The sequence below is a fragment of the Somniosus microcephalus genome, unplaced genomic scaffold, assembly GCF_052327205.1.
Source record: "Somniosus microcephalus isolate GS21.2 unplaced genomic scaffold, FLI_Smic_1.0 unresolved_chr7, whole genome shotgun sequence".
Taxonomy (NCBI): Eukaryota; Metazoa; Chordata; class Chondrichthyes; order Squaliformes; family Somniosidae; genus Somniosus; species Somniosus microcephalus.
The window spans coordinates 32,616,871-32,637,603 of record NW_028225185.1 but is presented as its reverse complement, the minus strand read 5'-3'; the positions used below and the strand labels follow the sequence as shown (position 1 = coordinate 32,637,603).

Here is a 20,733-nt window from a genome sequence, read left to right as displayed (position 1 = left end):
GGCAGAGGCCCCACGGTGCAGGACACCAGGGGAAAACCGAGGCCCCACGGTGCAGGACACCAGGGGTAAACCGAGACGCCACGGTGCAGGACACCAGGGGAAGGGCCGAGGCCCCTCGGTGCAGGACACCAGGGGAAGGGCCGAGGCCCCACGGTGCAGGGACACCAGGGGAAGGGCCGAGGCCCCACGGTGCAGGACACCAGGGGAAAACCGAGGCCCGACGGTGCAGGGCACCAGGGGAAGGGCCGAGGCCCCTTGGTGCAGGACACAAGGGGAAGGGCCGAGGCCCCACGGTGCAGGGACACCAGGGGAACGGCCGAAGCCCCACGGTGCAGGGACACCAGGGGAAGGGCTGAGACCCCACGGTGCAGGGACACCGAGGGAAGGGCCGAGGCACCACGGTGCAGGGACTCCGGGGGAAGAGCCGAGGGCCCCACGGTGCAGGGACACCGGGGGAAGGGCCGAGACCCCACGGTGCAGGGACACCGAGGGAAGGGCCGAGGCACCACGGTGCAGGGACACTAGGGGAAGGGCAGAGGCCCCACGGTGCAGGGACACCAGGGGAAGGGCCGAGGCCCCACGGTGCAGGGACACCGGGGGAAGGGCCGAGGCCCCACGGTGCAGGGACACCAGGGGAAGGGCCGAGGCCTCACGGTGCAGGGACACCGGGGGTAGGGACGAGGCCCCACGGTGCAGGGACACCAGGGGTAGGGCCGAGGCCCCACGGTGCAGGACATCGGGGGAAGGGCCGAGGCCCCACGGTGCAGGGGCATCGGGGGAAGGGCCGAGGCTCCACGGTGCAGGGACACCGGGGGAACGGCCGAGGCCCCACGGTGCAGGGACACCAGGGGAAGGGCCGAGGCCCCACGGTGCAGGGACACCAGGGGAAGGGCCGAGGCCCCACGGTGCAGGACACCAGGGGAAAACCGAGGCCCCACGGTGCAGGACACCAGGGGAAGGGCCGAAGCCCCAAGGTGTAGGGACACCAGGGGAAGGGCCGAGGCCCCACGGTGCAGGGACACCGGGGGAAGGGCCGGGGTCCCACGGCGCAGGGACACCCGGGGAAGGGCCAAGGCCCCACGGTGCAGGGACACCAGGGGAAGGGCCAAGGCCTCACGGTGCAGGGACACCGGGGGTAGGGCCGAGGCCCCACGGTGCAGGGACACCAGGGGTAGGGCCGAGGCCCCACGGTGCAGGACATCGGGGGAAGGGCCGAGGCCCCACGGTGCAGGGGCATCGGGGAAGGGCCGAGGCTCCACGGTGCGGGGACACCGGGGAAAGGGCCGAGGCCCCACGGTGCAGGGACACCAGGGGAAGGGCCGAGGCCCCACGGTGCAGGGACACCAGGGGAAGGGCCGAGGCCCCACGCTGCAGGACACAAGGGGAAAACCGAGGCCCCACGGTGCAGGACGCCAGGGGAAGGGCCGAGGCCCCTCGGTGCAGGACACCAGGGGAAAACCGAGGCCCCTCGGTGCAGGACACCAGGGGAAGGGCCGAGGCCCCACGGTGCAGGGACACCAGGGGAAGGGCCGAGGCACCACGGTGCAGGGACTCCGGGGGAAGGGCCGAGGGCCCCACGGTGCAGGGACACCAGGGGAAGGGCCGAGACCCCACGGTGCAGGGACACCGAGGGAAGGGCCGAGGCACCACGGTGCAGGGACACCAGGGGAAGGGCCGAGGCCCCACGGTGCAGGGACACCAGGGGAAGGGCCGAGGCCCCACGGTGCAGGGACACAAGGGGAAGGGCCGAGGCCCCAAGGTGTAGGGACACCAGGGGAAGGGCCGAGGCCATACGGTGCGGGTACACCGGGGCAAGGGCCGAGGCCCCACGGTGCAGGGACACCGTGGAAGGGCCGGGGTCCCACGGTGCAGGGACACCAGGGGAAGGGCCGAGGCCCCACGGTGCAGGGACACCAGGGGAAGGGCCGAGGCCCCACGGTGCAGGACACCAGGGGAAAACCGAGGCGCCACGGTGCAGGACACCCGGGGAAGGGCTGAGGCCCCACGGTGCAGGGACACCAGGGGAAGGGCCGAGGCCCCACGGTGCAGGGACACCAGGGGAAGAGCCGAGGCCCCACGGTGCAGGGACACCGGGGGAAGGGCCGGAGTCCCACGGCGCAGGGACACCAGGGGAAGGGCCGAGGTCCCACGGTGCAGGGACACCAGGGGAAGGGCCGAGGACCCACGGTGCAGGGACACCAGGGGTAGGGCCGAGGCCCCACGGTGCAGGACATCGGGGGAAGGGCCGAGGCCCCACGGTGCAGGGGCATCGGGGGAAGGGCCGAGGCCCCACGGTGCAGGGACACCAGGGGAAGGGCCGAGGCCCCACGGTGCAGGGACACCAGGGGAAGGGCCGAGGCCCCACGGTGCAGGGACACCGGGGGAAGGGCCGGAGTCCCACGGCGCAGGGACACCCGGGGAAGGGCCGTGGCCCCTCGGTGCAGGACACCAGGGGAAGGCCCGAGGCCCCACGGGGCAGGGACACCAGGGGAAGCGCCGAGGCCCCACGGTGCAGGGACACCGGGGGAAGGGCCGAGGTCCCACGGTGCAGGGACACCAGGGGAAGGGCCGAGGACCCACGGTGCAGGGACACCAGGGGTAGGGCCGAGGCCCCACGGTGCAGGACATCGGGGGAAGGGCCGAGGCCCCACGGTGCAGGGGCATCGGGGGAAGGGCCGAGGCTACACGGTGCAGGGACACCAGGGGAAGGGCCGAGGCCCCACGGTGCAGGGACACCAGGGGAAGGGCCGAGGCCCCACGGTGCAGGACACCAGGGGAAAACCGAGGCCCCACGGTGCAGGACACCAGGGGAAGGGCCGAAGCCCCAAGGTGTAGGGACACCAGGGGAAGGGCCGAGGCCCCACGGTGCAGGGACACCAGGGGAAGGGCCGAGGCCCCACGGTGCAGGGACACCGGGGGAAGGGCCGGGGTCCCACGGCGCAGGGACACCCGGGGGAAGGGCCAAGGCCCCACGGTGCAGGGACACCAGGGGAAGGGCCGAGGCCCCAATGTGCAGGGACACCAGGGGAAGGGCCGAGGCCCCAAGGTGTAGGGACACCAGGGGAAGGGCCGAGGCCATACGGTGCGGGGACACCGGGGCAAGGGCCGAGGCCCCACGGTGCAGGGACACCGTGGAAGGGCCGGGGTCCCACGGCGCAGGGACACCCGGGGAAGGGCCAAGGCCCCACGGTGCAGGGACACCAGGGGAAGGGCCGAGGCCCCACGGTGCAGGGACACCAGGGGAAGGGCCGAGGCCCCACGGTGCAGGACACCAGGGGAAAACCGAGGCGCCACGGTGCAGGGACACCCGGGGAAGGGCCGAGGCCCCACGGTGCAGGGACACCAGGGGAAGGGCCGAGGCCCCACGGTGCAGGGACACCAGGGGTAGGGCCGAGGCCCCACGGTGCAGGGACACCAGGGGTAGGGCCGAGGCCCCACGGTGCAGGACATCGGGGGAAGGGCCGAGGCCCCACGGTGCAGGGACACCGGGGGAAGGGCCGAGACCCCACGGTGCAGGGACACCGAGGGAAGGGCCGAGGCACCACGGTGCAGGGACACTAGGGGAAGGGCAGAGGCCCCACGGTGCAGGGACACCAGGGGAAGGGCCGAGGCCCCACGGTGCAGGGACACCGGGGGAAGGGCCGAGGCCCCACGGTGCAGGGACACCAGGGGAAGGGCCGAGGCCTCACGGTGCAGGGACACCGGGGGTAGGGACGAGGCCCCACGGTGCAGGGACACCAGGGGTAGGGCCGAGGCCCCACGGTGCAGGACATCGGGGGAAGGGCCGAGGCCCCACGGTGCAGGGGCATCGGGGGAAGGGCCGAGGCTCCACGGTGCAGGGACACCGGGGGAACGGCCGAGGCCCCACGGTGCAGGGACACCAGGGGAAGGGCCGAGGCCCCACGGTGCAGGGACACCAGGGGAAGGGCCGAGGCCCCACGGTGCAGGACACCAGGGGAAAACCGAGGCCCCACGGTGCAGGACACCAGGGGAAGGGCCGAAGCCCCAAGGTGTAGGGACACCAGGGGAAGGGCCGAGGCCCCACGGTGCAGGGACACCGGGGGAAGGGCCGGGGTCCCACGGCGCAGGGACACCCGGGGAAGGGCCAAGGCCCCACGGTGCAGGGACACCAGGGGAAGGGCCAAGGCCTCACGGTGCAGGGACACCGGGGGTAGGGCCGAGGCCCCACGGTGCAGGGACACCAGGGGTAGGGCCGAGGCCCCACGGTGCAGGACATCGGGGGAAGGGCCGAGGCCCCACGGTGCAGGGGCATCGGGGGAAGGGCCGAGGCTCCACGGTGCGGGGACACCGGGGAAAGGGCCGAGGCCCCACGGTGCAGGGACACCAGGGGAAGGGCCGAGGCCCCACGGTGCAGGGAGACCAGGGGAAGGGCCGAGGCCCCACGCTGCAGGACACAAGGGGAAAACCGAGGCCCCACGGTGCAGGACGCCAGGGGAAGGGCCGAGGCCCCTCGGTGCAGGACACCAGGGGAAAACCGAGGCCCCTCGGTGCAGGACACCAGGGGAAGGGCCGAGGCCCCACGGTGCAGGGACACCAGGGGAAGGGCCGAGGCACCACGGTGCAGGGACTCCGGGGGAAGGGCCGAGGGCCCCACGGTGCAGGGACACCAGGGGAAGGGCCGAGACCCCACGGTGCAGGGACACCGAGGGAAGGGCCGAGGCACCACGGTGCAGGGACACCAGGGGAAGGGCCGAGGCCCCACGGTGCAGGGACACCAGGGGAAGGGCCGAGGCCCCACGGTGCAGGGACACAAGGGGAAGGGCCGAGGCCCCAAGGTGTAGGGACACCAGGGGAAGGGCCGAGGCCATACGGTGCGGGTACACCGGGGCAAGGGCCGAGGCCCCACGGTGCAGGGACACCGTGGAAGGGCCGGGGTCCCACGGTGCAGGGACACCAGGGGAAGGGCCGAGGCCCCACGGTGCAGGGACACCAGGGGAAGGGCCGAGGCCCCACGGTGCAGGACACCAGGGGAAAACCGAGGCGCCACGGTGCAGGACACCCGGGGAAGGGCTGAGGCCCCACGGTGCAGGGACACCAGGGGAAGGGCCGAGGCCCCACGGTGCAGGGACACCAGGGGAAGAGCCGAGGCCCCACGGTGCAGGGACACCGGGGGAAGGGCCGGAGTCCCACGGCGCAGGGACACCAGGGGAAGGGCCGAGGTCCCACGGTGCAGGGACACCAGGGGAAGGGCCGAGGACCCACGGTGCAGGGACACCAGGGGTAGGGCCGAGGCCCCACGGTGCAGGACATCGGGGGAAGGGCCGAGGCCCCACGGTGCAGGGGCATCGGGGGAAGGGCCGAGGCCCCACGGTGCAGGGACACCAGGGGAAGGGCCGAGGCCCCACGGTGCAGGGACACCAGGGGAAGGGCCGAGGCCCCACGGTGCAGGGACACCGGGGGAAGGGCCGGAGTCCCACGGCGCAGGGACACCCGGGGAAGGGCCGTGGCCCCTCGGTGCAGGACACCAGGGGAAGGCCCGAGGCCCCACGGGGCAGGGACACCAGGGGAAGCGCCGAGGCCCCACGGTGCAGGGACACCGGGGGAAGGGCCGAGGTCCCACGGTGCAGGGACACCAGGGGAAGGGCCGAGGACCCACGGTGCAGGGACACCAGGGGTAGGGCCGAGGCCCCACGGTGCAGGACATCGGGGGAAGGGCCGAGGCCCCACGGTGCAGGGGCATCGGGGGAAGGGCCGAGGCTACACGGTGCAGGGACACCAGGGGAAGGGCCGAGGCCCCACGGTGCAGGGACACCAGGGGAAGGGCCGAGGCCCCACGGTGCAGGACACCAGGGGAAAACCGAGGCCCCACGGTGCAGGACACCAGGGGAAGGGCCGAAGCCCCAAGGTGTAGGGACACCAGGGGAAGGGCCGAGGCCCCACGGTGCAGGGACACCAGGGGAAGGGCCGAGGCCCCACGGTGCAGGGACACCGGGGGAAGGGCCGGGGTCCCACGGCGCAGGGACACCCGGGGAAGGGCCAAGGCCCCACGGTGCAGGGACACCAGGGGAAGGGCCGAGGCCCCAATGTGCAGGGACACCAGGGGAAGGGCCGAGGCCCCAAGGTGTAGGGACACCAGGGGAAGGGCCGAGGCCATACGGTGCGGGGACACCGGGGCAAGGGCCGAGGCCCCACGGTGCAGGGACACCGTGGAAGGGCCGGGGTCCCACGGCGCAGGGACACCCGGGGAAGGGCCAAGGCCCCACGGTGCAGGGACACCAGGGGAAGGGCCGAGGCCCCACGGTGCAGGGACACCAGGGGAAGGGCCGAGGCCCCACGGTGCAGGACACCAGGGGAAAACCGAGGCGCCACGGTGCAGGGACACCCGGGGAAGGGCCGAGGCCCCACGGTGCAGGGACACCAGGGGAAGGGCCGAGGCCCCACGGTGCAGGGACACCAGGGGTAGGGCCGAGGCCCCACGGTGCAGGGACACCAGGGGTAGGGCCGAGGCCCCACGGTGCAGGACATCGGGGGAAGGGCCGAGGCCCCACGGTGCAGGGACACCGGGGGAAGGGCCGGGGTCCCACGGCGCAGGGACACCCGGGGAAGGGCCGTGGCCCCTCGGTGCAGGACACCAGGGGAAGGCCCGAGGCCCCACGGGGCAGGGACACCAGGGGAAGCGCCGAGGCCCCACGGTGCAGGGACACCGGGGGAAGGGCCGGAGTCCCACGGCGCAGGGACACCAGGGGAAGGGCCGAGGTCCCACGGTGCAGGGACACCAGGGGAAGGGCCGAGGACCCACGGTGTAGGTACACCAGGGGTAAGGCCGAGGCCCCACGGTGCAGGACATCGGGGGAAGGGCCGAGGCCCCACGGTGCAGGGGTATCGGGGGAAGGGCCGAGGCTACATGGTGCGGGGACACCGGGGGAAGGCCCGAGGCCCCACGGTGCAGGGACACCAGGCGAAGGGCCGAGGCCCTACGGTGCAGGGACACCAAGGGAAGGGCCGAGTCCCCACGGTGCAGGACACCAGGGGAAAACCGAGGCCCCACGGTGCAGGACACCAGGGGAAGGGCCGAGGCCCCTCGGTGCAGGACACCAGGGGAAGGGCCGAGGCCCCACGGTGCAGGGACACCAGGGGAAGGGCGGAGGCCCCACGGTGCAGGGTCACCAGGGGAAGGGCCGAAGCCCCAAGGTGTAGGGACACCAGCGGAAGGGCCGAGGCCCCATGGTGCAGGGACACCGGGGGAAGGGCCGGGGTCCCACGGCGCAGGGACACCCGGGGAAGGGCCAAGGCCCCACGGTGCAGGGACACCAGGGGAAGGGCCGAGGCCCCACGGTGCAGGGACACCAGGGGAAGGGCCGAGGCCCCACGTTGCAGGGACACCAGGGGAAGGGCCGAGACCCCACGGTGCAGGGACACCGAGGGAAGGGCCGAAGCCCCACGGTGCAGGGACACCAGGGGAAGGGCGGAGGCCCCACGGTGCAGGGTCACCAGGGGAAGGGCCGAAGCCCCAAGGTGTAGGGACACCAGGGGAAGGGCCGAGGCCCCATGGTGCAGGGACACCGGGGGAAGGGCCGGGGCCCCACGGCGCAGGGACACCCGGGGAAGGGCCAAGGCCCCACGGTGCAGGGACACCAGGGGAAGGGCCGAGGCCCCACGGTGCAGGGACACCAGGGGAAGGGCCGAGGCCCCAAGGTGTAGGGACACCAGGGGAAGGGCCGAGGCCCCACGGTGCGGGGACACCGGGGCAAGGGCCGAGGCCCCACGGTGCAGGGACACCGTGGAAGGGCCGAGGTCCCACGGCGCAGGGACACCCGGGGAAGGGCCAAGGCCGCACGGTGCAGGGACACCAGGGGAAGGGCCGAGGCCCCACGGTGCAGGGACACCAGGGGAAGGGCCGAGGCCCCATGGTGCAGGGACACCAGGGGTAGGGCCGAGGCCGCACGGTGCAGGGACACCAGGGGTAGGGCCGAGGCCCCACGGTGCAGGACATCGGGGGAAGGGCCGAGGCCCCACGGTGCAGGGACACCGGGGGAAGGGCCGGGGTCCCACGGCGCAGGGACACCCGGGGAAGGGCCGTGGCCCCTCGGTGCAGGAAACCAGGGGAAGGCCCGAGGCCCCACGGGGCAGGGACACCAGGGGAAGAGCCGAGGCCCCACGGTGCAGGGACACCGGGGGAAGGGCCGGAGTCCCACGGCGCAGGGACACCAGGGGAAGGGCCGAGGTCCCACGGTGCAGGGACACCAGGGGAAGGGCCGAGGACCCACGGTGCAGGGACACCAGGGGAAGGGCCGAGACCCCACGGTGCAGGGACACCGAGGGAAGGGCCGAGGCACCACGGTGCAGGGACTCCGGCGGAAGGGCCGAGGGCCCCACGGTGCAGGGACACCGGGGAAGGGCCGAGACCCCACGGTGCAGGGACACCGAGGGAAGGGCCGAGGCACCACGGTGCAGGGACACCAGGGGAAGGGCCGAGGCCCCACGGTGCAGGGACACCAGGGGAAGGGCCGAGACCCCACGGTGCAGGGACACCGAGGGAAGGGCCGTGGCCCCACGGTGCAGGGACAACAGGGGAAGGGCGGTGGCCCTACGGTGCAGGGTCACCAGGGGAAGGGCCGAAGCCCCAAGGTGTAGGGACACCAGGGGAAGGGCCGAGGCCCCATGGTGCAGGGACACCGGGGGAAGGGCCGGGTCCCCACGGCGCAGGGACACCCGGGGAAGGGCCAAGGCCCCACGGTGTAGGGACACCAGGGGAAGGGCCGAGGCCCCACGGTGCGGGGACACCGGGGCAAGGGCCGAGGCCCCACGGTGCAGGGACACCGTGGAAGGGCCGTGGTCCCACGGCGCAGGGACACCCGGGGAAGGGCCAAGGCCCCACGGTGCAGGGACACCAGGGGAAGGGCCGAGGCCCCACGGTGCAGGGACACCAGGGGAAGGGCCGAGGCCCCACGGTGCAGGACACCAGGGGAAAACCGAGGCGCCACGGTGCAGGACACCAGGGGAAGGGCCGAGGCCCCTCGGTGCAGGACACCAGGGGAAGGGCCGAGGCCCCACGGTGCAGGGACACCGGGGGAAGGGCCGAGGCCCCACGGTGCAGGGACACCAGGGGAAGGGCTGAGGCCCCAAGGTGTAGGGACACCAGGGGAAGGGCAGAGGCCCCACGGTGCAGGGACACCAGGGGAAGGGCCGAGACCCCACGGTGCAGGGACACCGAGGGAAGGGCCGAGGCACCACGGTGCAGGGACTCCGGCGGAAAGGCCGAGGGCCCCATGGTGCAGGGACACCAGGGGAAGGGCCGAGACCCCACGGTGCAGGGATACCAGGGGAAGGGCAGAGGCCCCACGGTGCAGGGACACCAGGGGAAGGGCCGAGGCCCCACGGTGCAGGGACACCGGGGGAAGGGCCGAGGCCCCACGGTGCAGGGACACCAGGGGAAGGGCCGAGGCCTCACGGTGCAGGGACACCGGGGGTAGGGAGGAGGCCCCACGGTGCAGGGACGCCAGGGGTAGGGCCGAGGCCCCACGGTGCAGGACATCGGGGGAAAGGCCGAGGCCCCACGGTGCAGGGGCATCGTTGGAAGGGCCGAGGCTCCACGGTGCAGGGACACCGGGGGAACGGCCGAGGCCCCACGGTGCAGGGACACCAGGGGAAGGGCCGAGGCCCCACGGTGCAGGGACACCAGGGGAAGGGCCGAGGCCCCACGGTGCAGGACACCAGGGGAAAACCGAGGCCCCACGGTGCAGGACACCAGGGGAAGGGCCGAAGCCCCAAGGTGTAGGGACACCAGGGGAAGGGCCGAGGCCCCACGGTGCAGGGACACCGGGGGAAGGGCCGGGGTCCCACGGCGCAGGGACACCCGGGGAAGGGCCAAGGCCCCACGGTGCAGGGACACCAGGGGAAGGGCCGAGGCCCCACGGTGCAGGGACACCAGGGGAAGGGCCGAGGCCCCATGGCGCAGGGACACCCGGGGAAGGGCCAAGGCCCCACGGTGCAGGGACACCAGGGGAAGGGCCGAGGCCCCACGGTGCAGGGACACCAGGGGAAGGGCCGAGTCCCCACGGTGCAGGACACCAGGGGAAAACCGAGGCGCCACGGTGCAGGACACCCGGGGAAGGGCCGTGGCCCCACGGTGCAGGGACTCCAGGGGAAGGGCCGAGGCCCCATGGTGCAGGGACACCAGGGGTAGGGCCGAGGCCCCACGGTGCAGGGACACCAGGGATAGGGCCGAGGCCCCACGGTGCAGGACATCGGGGGAAGGGCCGAGGCCCCACGGTGCAGGGACACCGGGGGAAGGGCCGGGGTCCCACGGCGCAGGGACACCCGGGGAAGGGCCGTGGCCCCTCGGTGCAGGACACCAGGGGAAGGCCCGAGGCCCCACGGGGCAGGGACACCAGGGGAAGAGCCGAGGCCCCACGGTGCAGGGACACCGGGGGAAGGGCCGGGGTCCCACGGCGCAGGGACACCAGGGGAAGGGCCGAGGTCCCACGGTGCAGGGACACCAGGGGAAGGGCCGAGGCCCCACGGTGCAGGGACACCAGGGGTAGGGCCGAGGCCCCACGGTGCAGGACATCGGGGGAAGGGCCGAGGCCACACGGTGCAGGGGCATCGGGGGAAGGGCCGAGGCTACACGGTGCGGGGACACCGGGGGAAGGGCCGAGGCCCCACGGTGCAGGGACACCAGGCGAAGGGCCGAGGCCCCACGGTGCAGGGACACCAAGGGAAGGGCCGAGTCCCCACGGTGCAGGACACCAGGGGAAAACCGAGGCCCCACGGTGCAGGACACCAGGGGAAGGGCCGAGGCCCCTCGGTGCAGGACACCAGGGGAAGGGCCGAGGCCCCACGGTGCAGGGACACCAGGGGAAGGGCGGAGGCCACACGGTGCAGGGTCACCAGGGGAAGGGCCAAGGCCCCACGGTGCAGGGACACCAGGGGAAGGGCCGAGGCCCCAAGGTGTCGGGACACCAGGGGAAGGGCCGAGGCCCCAAGGTGTAGGGGCACCAGGGGAAGGGCCGAAGCCCCAAGGTGTCGGGACACCAGGGGATGGGCCGAGGCCCCATGGTGCAGGGACACCGGGGGAAGGGCCGGGGTCCCACGGCGCAGGGACACCAGGGGAAGGGCCGAGGCCCCAAGGTGTAGGGACACCAGGGGAAGGGCCGAGGCCCCACGGTGCGGGGACACCGGGGCAAGGGCCGAGGCCCAACGGTGCAGGGACACCGTGGAAGGGCCGGGGTCCCAAGGCGCAGGGACACCCGGGGAAGGGCCAAGGCCCCACGGTGCAGGGACACCAGGGGAAGGGCCGAGGCCCCACGGTGCAGGGACACCAGGGGAAGGGCCGAGGCCCCACGGTGCAGGGACACCAGGGGAAGGGCCGAGGTCCCACGGTGCAGGACACCCGGGGAAGGGCCGAGGCCACACGGTGCAGGACACCAGGGTAAAACCGAGGCGCCACGGTGCAGGACACCAGGGGAAGGGCCGAGGCCCCACGGTGCAGGGACACCAGGGGAAGGGCCGAGGCCCCACGGTGCAGGACACCCGGGGAAAGGCCGAGGCCCCACGGTGCAGGACACCAGGGCAAAACCGAGGCGCCACGGTGCAGGACACCAGGGGAAAGGCCGAGGCCCCTCGGTGCAGGACACCAGGGGAAGGGCCGAGGCCCCACGGTGCAGGGACACCGGGGGAAGGGCCGAGGCCCCCCGGTGCAGGGACACCAGGGGAAGGGCTGAGGCCCCAAGGTGTAGGGACACCAGGGGAAGGGCAGAAGCCCCACGGTGCAGGACACCAGGGGAAAACCGAGGCCCCACGGTGCAGGACACCAGCGGAAGGGCCGAGGCCCCTCGGTGCAGGACACCAGGCGAAGGGCCGAGACCCCACGGTGCGGGGACACCAGGGGAAGGGCCGAGGCCCCACGGTGCAGGACATCGGGGGAAGGGCCGAGGCCCCACGGTGCAGGGTCATCGGGGGAAGGGCCGAGGCCCCACGGTGCAGGGGCATCGGGGGAAGGGCCGAGGCTCCACGGTGCGGGGACACCGGGGGAAGGGTCGAGGCCCCACGGTGCAGGGACACCAGGGGAAGGGCCGAGGCACCAGGGTGCAGGGACACCAGGGGAAGGGCCGAGGCCCCACGGTGCAGGGACACCAGGGGAAGGGCCGAGGCACCACGGAGCAGGGACACCAGGGGAAGGGCCGAGGCCCCACGGTGCAGGGACACCGGGGGAAGGGCCGAGGCCCCACGGTGCAGGGACACCAGGGGAAGGGCCGAGGCCTCACGGTGCAGGGACACCGGGGGTAGGGAGGAGGCCCCACGGTGCAGGGACGCCAGGGGTAGGGCCGAGGCCCCACGGTGCAGGACATCGGGGGAAAGGCCGAGGCCCCACGGTGCAGGGGCATCGTTGGAAGGGCCGAGGCTCCACGGTGCAGGGACACCGGGGGAACGGCCGAGGCCCCACGGTGCAGGGACACCAGGGGAAGGGCCGAGGCCCCACGGTGCAGGGACACCAGGGGAAGGGCCGAGGCCCCACGGTCCAGGACACCAGGGGAAAACCGAGGCCCCACGGTGCAGGACACCAGGGGAAGGGCCGAAGCCCCAAGGTGTAGGGACACCAGGGGAAGGGCCGAGGCCCCACGGTGCAGGGACACCGGGGGAAGGGCCGGGGTCCCACGGCGCAGGGACACCCGGGGAAGGGCCAAGGCCCCACGGTGCAGGGACACCAGGGGAAGGGCCGAGGCCCCACGGTGCAGGGACACCAGGGGAAGGGCCGAGGCCCCACGGTGCAGGACACCAGGGGAAAACCGAGGCGCCATGGTGCAGGACACCCGGGGAAGGGCCGAGGCCCCACGGTGCAGGGACACCCGGGAAGGGCCAAGGCCCCACGGTGCAGGGACACCAGGGGAAGGGCCGAGGCCCCACGGTGCAGGGACACCAGGGGAAGGGCCGAGTCCCCACGGTGCAGGACACCAGGGGAAAACCGAGGCGCCACGGTGCAGGACACCCGGGGAAGGGCCGTGGCCCCACGGTGCAGGGACTCCAGGTGAAGGGCCGAGGCCCCATGGTGCAGGGACACCAGGGGTAGGGCCGAGGCCCCACGGTGCAGGGACACCAGGGATAGGGCCGAGGCCCCACGGTGCAGGACATCGGGGGAAGGGCCGAGGCCCCACGGTGCAGGGACACCGGGGGAAGGGCAGGGGTCCCACGGCGCAGGGACACCCGGGGAAGGGCCGTGGCCCCTCGGTGCAGGACACCAGGGGAAGGCCCGAGGCCCCAAGGTGTCGGGACACCAGGGGAAGGGCCGAGGCCCCAAGGTGTAGGGGCACCAGGGGAAGGGCCGAAGCCCCAAGGTGTCGGGACACCAGGGGAAGGGCCGAGGCCCCATGGTGCAGGGACACCGGGGGAAGGGCCGGGGTCCCACGGCGCAGGGACACCAGGGGAAGGGCCGAGGCCCCAAGGTGTAGGGACACCAGGGGAAGGGCCGAGGCCCCACGGTGCGGGGACACCGGGGCAAGGGCCGAGGCCCAACGGTGCAGGGACACCGTGGAAGGGCCGGGGTCCCACGGCGCAGGGACACCCGGGGAAGGGCCAAGGTCCCACGGTGCAGGGACACCAGGGGAAGGGCCGAGGCCCCACGGTGCAGGGACACCAGGGGAAGGGCCGAGGCCCCACGGTGCAGGACACCAGGGGAAAACCGAGGCGCCACGGTGCAGGACACCAGGGGAAGGGCCGAGGCCCCTCGGTGCAGGACACCAGGGAAGGGCCGAGGCCCCACGGTGCAGGGACACCGGGGGAAGGGCCGAGGCCCCCCGGTGCAGGGACACCAGGGGAAGGGCTGAGGCCCCAAGGTGTAGGGACACCAGGGGAAGGGCAGAAGCCCCACGGTGCAGGACACCAGGGGAAAACCGAGGCCCCACGGTGCAGGTCACCAGCGGAAGGGCCGAGGCCCCTCGGTGCAGGACACCAGGCGAAGGGCCGAGACCCACGGTGCGGGGACACCAGCGGAAGGGCCGAGGCCCCACGGTGCAGGACATCGGGGGAAGGGCCGAGGCCCCACGGTGCAGGGACACCAGGGGAAGGGCCGAGGCCCCACGGTGCAGGACATCGGGGGAAGGGCCGAGGCCCCACGGTGCAGGGACACCACGGGTAGGGCCGAGGCCCCACGGTGCAGGACATCGGGGAAGGGCCGAGGCCCCACGGTGCAGGGGCATTGGGGGAAGGGCCGAGGCTACACGGTGCGGGGACACCGGGGGAAGGGCCGAGGCCCCACGGTGCAGGACATCGGGGGAAGGGCCGAGGCCCCACGGTGCAGGGGCATCGGGGGAAGGGCCGAGGCTACACGGTGCGGGGACACCGGGGGAAGGGCCGAGGCCCCACGGTGCAGGGACACCAGGCGAAGGGCCGAGGCCCCACAGTGCAGGGACACCAAGGGAAGGGCCGAGTCCCCACGGTGCAGGACACCAGGGGAAAACCGAGGCCCCACGGTGCAGGACACCAGGGGAAGGGCCGAAGCCCCAAGTTGTAGGGACACCAGGGGATGGGCCGAGGCCCCACGGTGCAGGGACACCGGGGGAAGGGCCGGGGTCCCACGGCGCAGGGACACCCGGGGAAGGGCCAAGGCCCCACGGTGCAGGGACACCAGGGGAAGGGCCGAGGCCCCACGGTGCAGGGACACCAGGGGAAGGGCCGAGGCCCCACGGTGCAGGACACCAGGGGAAGGGCCGAGGCCCCACGGGGCAGGGACACCGTGGAAGGGCCGGGGTCCCACGGCGCAGGGACACCCGGGGAAGGGCCAAGGCCCCACGGTGCAGGGACACCAGGGGAAGGGCCGAGGCCCCACGGTGCAGGGACACCAGGGGAAGAGCCGAGGCCCCTCGGTGCAGGACACCAGGGGAAGGGCCGAGACCCCACGGTGCAGGGACACCGAGGGAAGGGCCGAGGCACCACGGAGCAGGGACACCGGGGGAAGGGCCGAGGCCCCACGATGCAGGGACACCAGGGGAAGGGCCGAGACCCCACGGTGCAGGGACACCGAGGGAAGGGCCGAGGCACCACGGAGCAGGGACACCGGGGGAAGGGCCGAGGCCCCACGGTGCAGGGACACCAGGGGAAGGGCCGAGACCCCACGGTGCGGGGACACCAGGAAAAGGGCCGAGGCCCCAGGGTGCAGGGACACCAGAGGAAGGGCCGAGGCACCAGGGTGCAGGGAGACCAGGGGATGGGCCGAGGCCCCACGGTGCAGGAACACCAGGGGAAGGGCCGAGGCCTCACGGTGCAGGGGCACCAGGGGAAGGGCCGAGGCCTCACGGTGCAGGGACACCAGGGGAAGGGCCGAGGCCCCACGGTGCAGGACATCGGGGGAAGGGCCGAGGCCCCACGGTGCAGGGACATCGGGGGAAGGGCCGAGGCCCCACGGTGCAGGGGCATCGGGGGAAGGGCCGAGGCTCCACGGTGCGGGGACACCGGGGGAAGGGTCGAGGCCCCACGGTGCAGGGACACCAGGGGAAGGGCCGAGGCCCCACGATGCAGGGACACCAGGGGAAGGGCCGAGACCCCACGGTGCAGGGACTCCGGGGGAAAGGCCGAGGGCCCCACGGAGCAGGGACACCAGGGGAAGGGCCGAGACCCCACGGTGCAGGGACACCAGGGGAAGGGCAGAGGCCCCTCGGTGCAGGACACCAGGGGAAGGGCCGAGGCCCCACGATGCAGGGACACCAGGGGAAGGGCCGAGGCCCCACGGTGCAGGGACACCTGGGGTAGGGCCGAGGCCCCACGGTGCAGGACATCGGGGGAAGCGCCGAGGCCCTACAGTGCAGGGTCATCGGGGGAAGGGCCTCGGCCCGACAGTGCAGGGACACCGGGGGAAGGGCCGAGGCCCTACGGTGCAGTGACACCAGGGGAAGGGCCGAGGCCCCACGGTGCAGGGACACCAGGGGAACGGCCGTGGCCCCACGGTGCAGGGACACCAGGTGAAGGGCCGAGGCCCCACGGTGCGGGGACACCAGGGGAAGGGCCGAGGCACCAGGGTGCAGGGAGACCAGGGGATGGGCCGAGGCCCCACGGTGCAGGGACACCAGGGGAAGGGCCGAGGCCCCACGGTGCAGGACATCGGGGGAAGGGCCGAGGCCCCACGGTGCAGGGACATCGGGGGAAGGGCCGAGGCCCCACGGTGCAGGGGCATCGGGGGAAGGGCCGAGGCTCCACGGTGCGGGGACACCGGGGGAAGGGTCGAGGCCCCACGGTGCAGGGACACCAGGGGAAGGGCCGAGGCCCCAAGGTGTAGGGACACCAGGGGAAGGGCCGAGGCCCCACGGTGCAGGACACCAGGGGAAGGGCCGAGGCCCCACGGTGCAGGACACCAGGGGAAGGGCCGAGGCCCCACGGTGCAGGACATCGGGGGAAGGGCCGAGGCCCCACGGTGCAGGGACACCAGGGGAAGGGCCGAGGCCCCACGGTGCAGGGACACCGGGGGAAGGGCCGGGGTCCACGGCGCAGGGACACCCGGGGAAGGGCCAAGGCCCCACGGTGCAGGGACACCAGGGGAAGGGCCGAGGCCCCACGGTGCAGGGACACCAGGGGAAGGGCCGAGGCCCCAAGATGTAGGGACACCAGGGGAAGGGCCGAGGCCCCACGGTGCAGGACACCAGGGGAAAACCGAGGCGCCACGGTGCAGGACACCCGGGGAAGGGCCGAGGCCCCACGGTGCAGGGACACCAGGGGAAGGGCCGAGGCCCCATGGTGCAGGGACACCAGGGGTAGGGCCGAGGCCCCACGGTGCAGGGACACCAGGGGTAGGGCCGAGGCCCCACGGTGCAGGACATCGGGGGAAGGGCCGAGGCCCCACGGTGCAGGGGCACCGGGGGAAGGGCCGGGGTCCCACGGCGCAGGGACACCCGGGGAAGGGCCGTGGCCCCTCAGTGCAGGACACCAGGGGAAGGCCCGAGGCCCCACGGGGCAGGGACACCGGGGGAAGGGCCGGGGTCCCACGGCGCAGGGACACCAGGGGAAGGGCCGAGGTCCCACGGTGCAGGGACACCAGGGGAGGGGCCGAGGCCCCACGGTGCAGGGACACCACGGGTAGGGCCGAGGCCCCACGGTGCAGGACATCGGGGGAAGGGCCGAGGCCCCACGGTGCAGGGGCATTGGGGGAAGGGCCGAGGCTACACGGTGCGGGGACACCGGGGAAGGGCCGAGGCCCCACGGTGCAGGACATCGGGGGAAGGGCCGAGGCCCCACGGTGCAGGGGCATCGGGGGAAGGGCCGAGGCTACACGGTGCGGGGACACCGGGGGAAGGGCCGAGGCCCCACGGTGCAGGGACACCAGGCGAAGGGCCGAGGCCCCACAGTGCAGGGACACCAAGGGAAGGGCCGAGTCCCCACGGTGCAGGACACCAGGGGAAAACCGAGGCCCCACGGTGCAGGACACCAGGGGAAGGGCCGAAGCCCCAAGTTGTAGGGACACCAGGGGATGGGCCGAGGCCCCACGGTGCAGGGACACCGGGGGAAGGGCCGGGGTCCCACGGCGCAGGGACACCCGGGGAAGGGCCAAGGCCCCACGGTGCAGGGACACCAGGGGAAGGGCCGAGGCCCCACGGTGCAGGGACACCAGGGGAAGGGCCGAGGCCCCACGGTGCAGGACACCAGGGGAAGGGCCGAGGCCCCACGGGGCAGGGACACCGTGGAAGGGCCGGGGTCCCACGGCGCAGGGACACCCGGGGAAGGGCCAAGGCCCCACGGTGCAGGGACACCAGGGGAAGGGCCGAGGCCCCACGGTGCAGGGACACCAGGGGAAGAGCCGAGGCCCCACGGTGCAGGACACCAGGGGAAAACTGAGGCCCCACGGTGCAGGACACCCGGGGAAGGGCCGAGGCCCCACGGTGCAGGGACACCAGGGGAAGGGCCGAGGCCCCATGGTGCAGGGACACCAGGGGTAGGGCCGAGGCCCCACGGTGCAGGGACACCAGGGGAAGGGCAGAGGCCCCTCGGTGCAGGACACCAGGGGAAGGGCCGAGGCCCCACAGTGCAGGGACACCAGGGGTAGGGCCGAGGCCCCACGGTGCAGGGACACCAGGGGAAGGGCAGAGGCCCCTCGGTGCAGGACACCAGGGGAAGGGCCGAGGCCCCACGGTGCAGGGACACCAGGGGAAGGGCCGAGGCCCCACGGTGCGGGGACACCAGGAAAAGGGCCGAGGCCCCACGGTGCAGGGACACCAGGGGAAGGGCCGAGGCACCAGGGTGCAGGGAGACCAGGGGATGGGCCGAGGCCCCACGGTGCAGGGACACCAGGGGAAGGGCCGAGGCCCCACGGTGCAGGACATCGGGGGAAGGGCCGAGGCCCCACGGTGCAGGGACATCGGGGGAAGGGCCGAGGCCCCACGGTGCAGGGGCATCGGGGGAAGGGCCGAGGCTCCACGGTGCGCGGACACCGGGGGAAGGGTCGAGGCCCCACGGTGCAGGGACACCAGGGGAAGGGCCGTGGCCCCTCGGTGCAGGACACCAGGGGAAGGCCCGAGGCCCCACGGGGCAGGGACACCAGGGAAGAGCCGAGGCCCCACGGTGCAGGGACACCGGGGGAAGGGCCGGAGTCCCCACGGTGCAGGGACACCAGGGGAAGGGCCGAGGCACCAGGGTGCAGGGAGACCAGGGGATGGGCCGAGGCCCCACGGTGCAGGGACACCAGGGGAAGGGCCGAGGCCCCACGGTGCAGGACATCGGGGGAAGGGCCGAGGCCCCACGGTGCAGGGACATCGGGGGAAGGGCCGAGGCCCCACGGTGCAGGGGCATCGGGGGAAGGGCCGAGGCTCCACGGTGCGGGGACACCGGGGGAAGGGTCGAGGCCCCACGGTGCAGGGACACCAGGGGAAGGGCCGAGGCCCCACGATGCAGGGACACCAGGGGAAGGGCCGAGGCCCCACGGTGCAGGGACACCTGGGGTAGGGCCGAGGCCCCAAGGTGTAGGGACACCAGGGGAAGGGCCGAGGCCCCACGGTGCAGGACACCAGGGAAGGGCCGAGGCCCCACGGGGCAGGGACATCGGGGGAAGGGCCGAGGCCCCACGGTGCAGGGGCATCGGGGGAAGGGCCGAGGCTCCACGGTGCGGGGACACCGGGGGAAGGGTCGAGGCCCCACGGTGCAGGGACACCAGGGGAAGGGCCGAGGCCCCACGATGCAGGGACACCAGGGGAAGGGCCGAGGCCCCACGGTGCAGGGACACCAGGGGAAGGGCCGAGGCCCCAAGGTGTAGGGACACCAGGGGAAGGGCCAAGGCCCCACGGTGCAGGACACCAGGGGAAGGGCCGAGGCCCCACGGTGCAGGGACACCAGGGGAAGGGCCGAGGCCCCACGGTGCAGGACACCAGGGGAAAACCGAGGCGCCACGGTGCAGGACACCCGGGGAAGGGCCGAGGCCCCACGGTGCAGGGACACCAGGGGAAGGGCCGAGGCCCCATGGTGCAGGGACACCAGGGGTAGGGCCGAGGCCCCACGGTGCAGGGACACCGGGGGTAGGGCCGAGGCCCCACGGTGCAGGACATCGGGGGAAGGGCCGAGGCCCCACGGTGCAGGGACACCGGGGGAAGGGCCGGGGTCCCACGGCGCAGGGACACCCGGGGAAGGGCCGTGGCCCCTCGGTGCAGGACACCAGGGGAAGGCCCGAGGCCCCACGGGGCAGGGACACCAGGGGAAGAGCCGAGGCCCCACGGTGCTGGGACACCGGGGGAAGGGCCGGAGTCCCACGGCGCCGGGACACCAGGGGAAGGGCCGAGGTCCCACGGTGCAGGGACACCAGGGGAAGGGCCGAGGACCCACGGTGCAGGGACACCAGGGGTAGGGCCGAGGCCCCACGGTGCAGGACATCGGGGGAAGGGCGAGGCCCCACGGTGCAGGGACACCAGGGGAAGGGCCGAGGACCCACGGTGCAGGGGCATCGGGGGAAGGGCCGAGGCTACACGGTGCGGGGACACCGGGGGAAGGGCCGAGGGCCCACGTTGCAGGGACACCAGGCGAAGGGCCGAGGCCCCACGGTGCAGGGACACCAAGGGAAGGGCCGAGTCCCCACGGTGCAGGACACCAGGGGAAAACCGAGGCCCCACGGTGCAGGACACCAGGGGAAGGGCCGAGGCCCCTCGGTGCAGGACACCAGGGGAAGGGCCGAGGCCCCACGGTGCAGGGACACCAGGGGAAGGGCAGAGGCCCCACGGTGCAGGGTCACCAGGGGAAGGGCCGAAGCCCCAAGGTGTAGGGACACCAGGGGAAGGGCCGAGGCCCCATGGTGCAGGGACACCGGGGGAAGGGCCGGGGTCCCACGGCGCAGGGACACCCGGGGAAGGGCCAAGGCCCCACGGTGCAGGGACACCAGGGGAAGGGCCGAGGCCCCACGGTGCAGGGACACCAGGGGAAGGGCCGAGGCCCCAAGGTGTAGGGACACCAGGGGAAGGGCCGAGGCCCCACGGTGCGGGGACACCGGGGCAAGGGCCGAGGCCCCACGGTGCAGGGACACCAGGGGAAGGGCCGAAGCCCCAAGGTGTAGGGACACCAGGGGAAGGGCCGAGGCCCCACGGTGCAGGGACACCGGGGGAAGGGCCGGGGTCCCACGGCGCAGGGACACCCGGGGAAGGGCCAAGGCCCCACGGTGCAGGGACACCAGGGGAAGGGCCGAGGCCCCACGGTGCAGGGACACCAGGGGAAGGGCCGAGGCCCCAAGGTGTAGGGACACCAGGGGAAGGGCCGAGGCCCCACGGTGCAGGGACACCAGGGGAAGGGCCGAGGCCCCACGGTGCAGGACACCAG

The 20,733-nt window shown here is 73.9% G+C and overlaps 1 protein-coding gene across 1 annotated transcript in view; it reads right to left on the bottom strand.

Moving 5' to 3' along the window:
* Positions 1-521: 521 nt before the first annotated feature.
* The window catches only part of LOC147086753 (uncharacterized), a gene marked incomplete at its 5' end in the record, with an annotated part of 30,943 nt that continues 10,731 nt past the window's right edge, over positions 522-20,733 (bottom strand). Inside the window, 5 exons of the mRNA XM_085978314.1 lie at positions 522-733; positions 1,487-1,749; positions 2,714-2,767; positions 2,881-3,000; positions 3,108-3,383. Of these exons, the coding sequence (XP_085834440.1) occupies positions 522-733; positions 1,487-1,749; positions 2,714-2,767; positions 2,881-3,000; positions 3,108-3,383 (925 nt within the window). The remainder of the gene's footprint in view (positions 734-1,486; positions 1,750-2,713; positions 2,768-2,880; positions 3,001-3,107; positions 3,384-20,733) is intronic.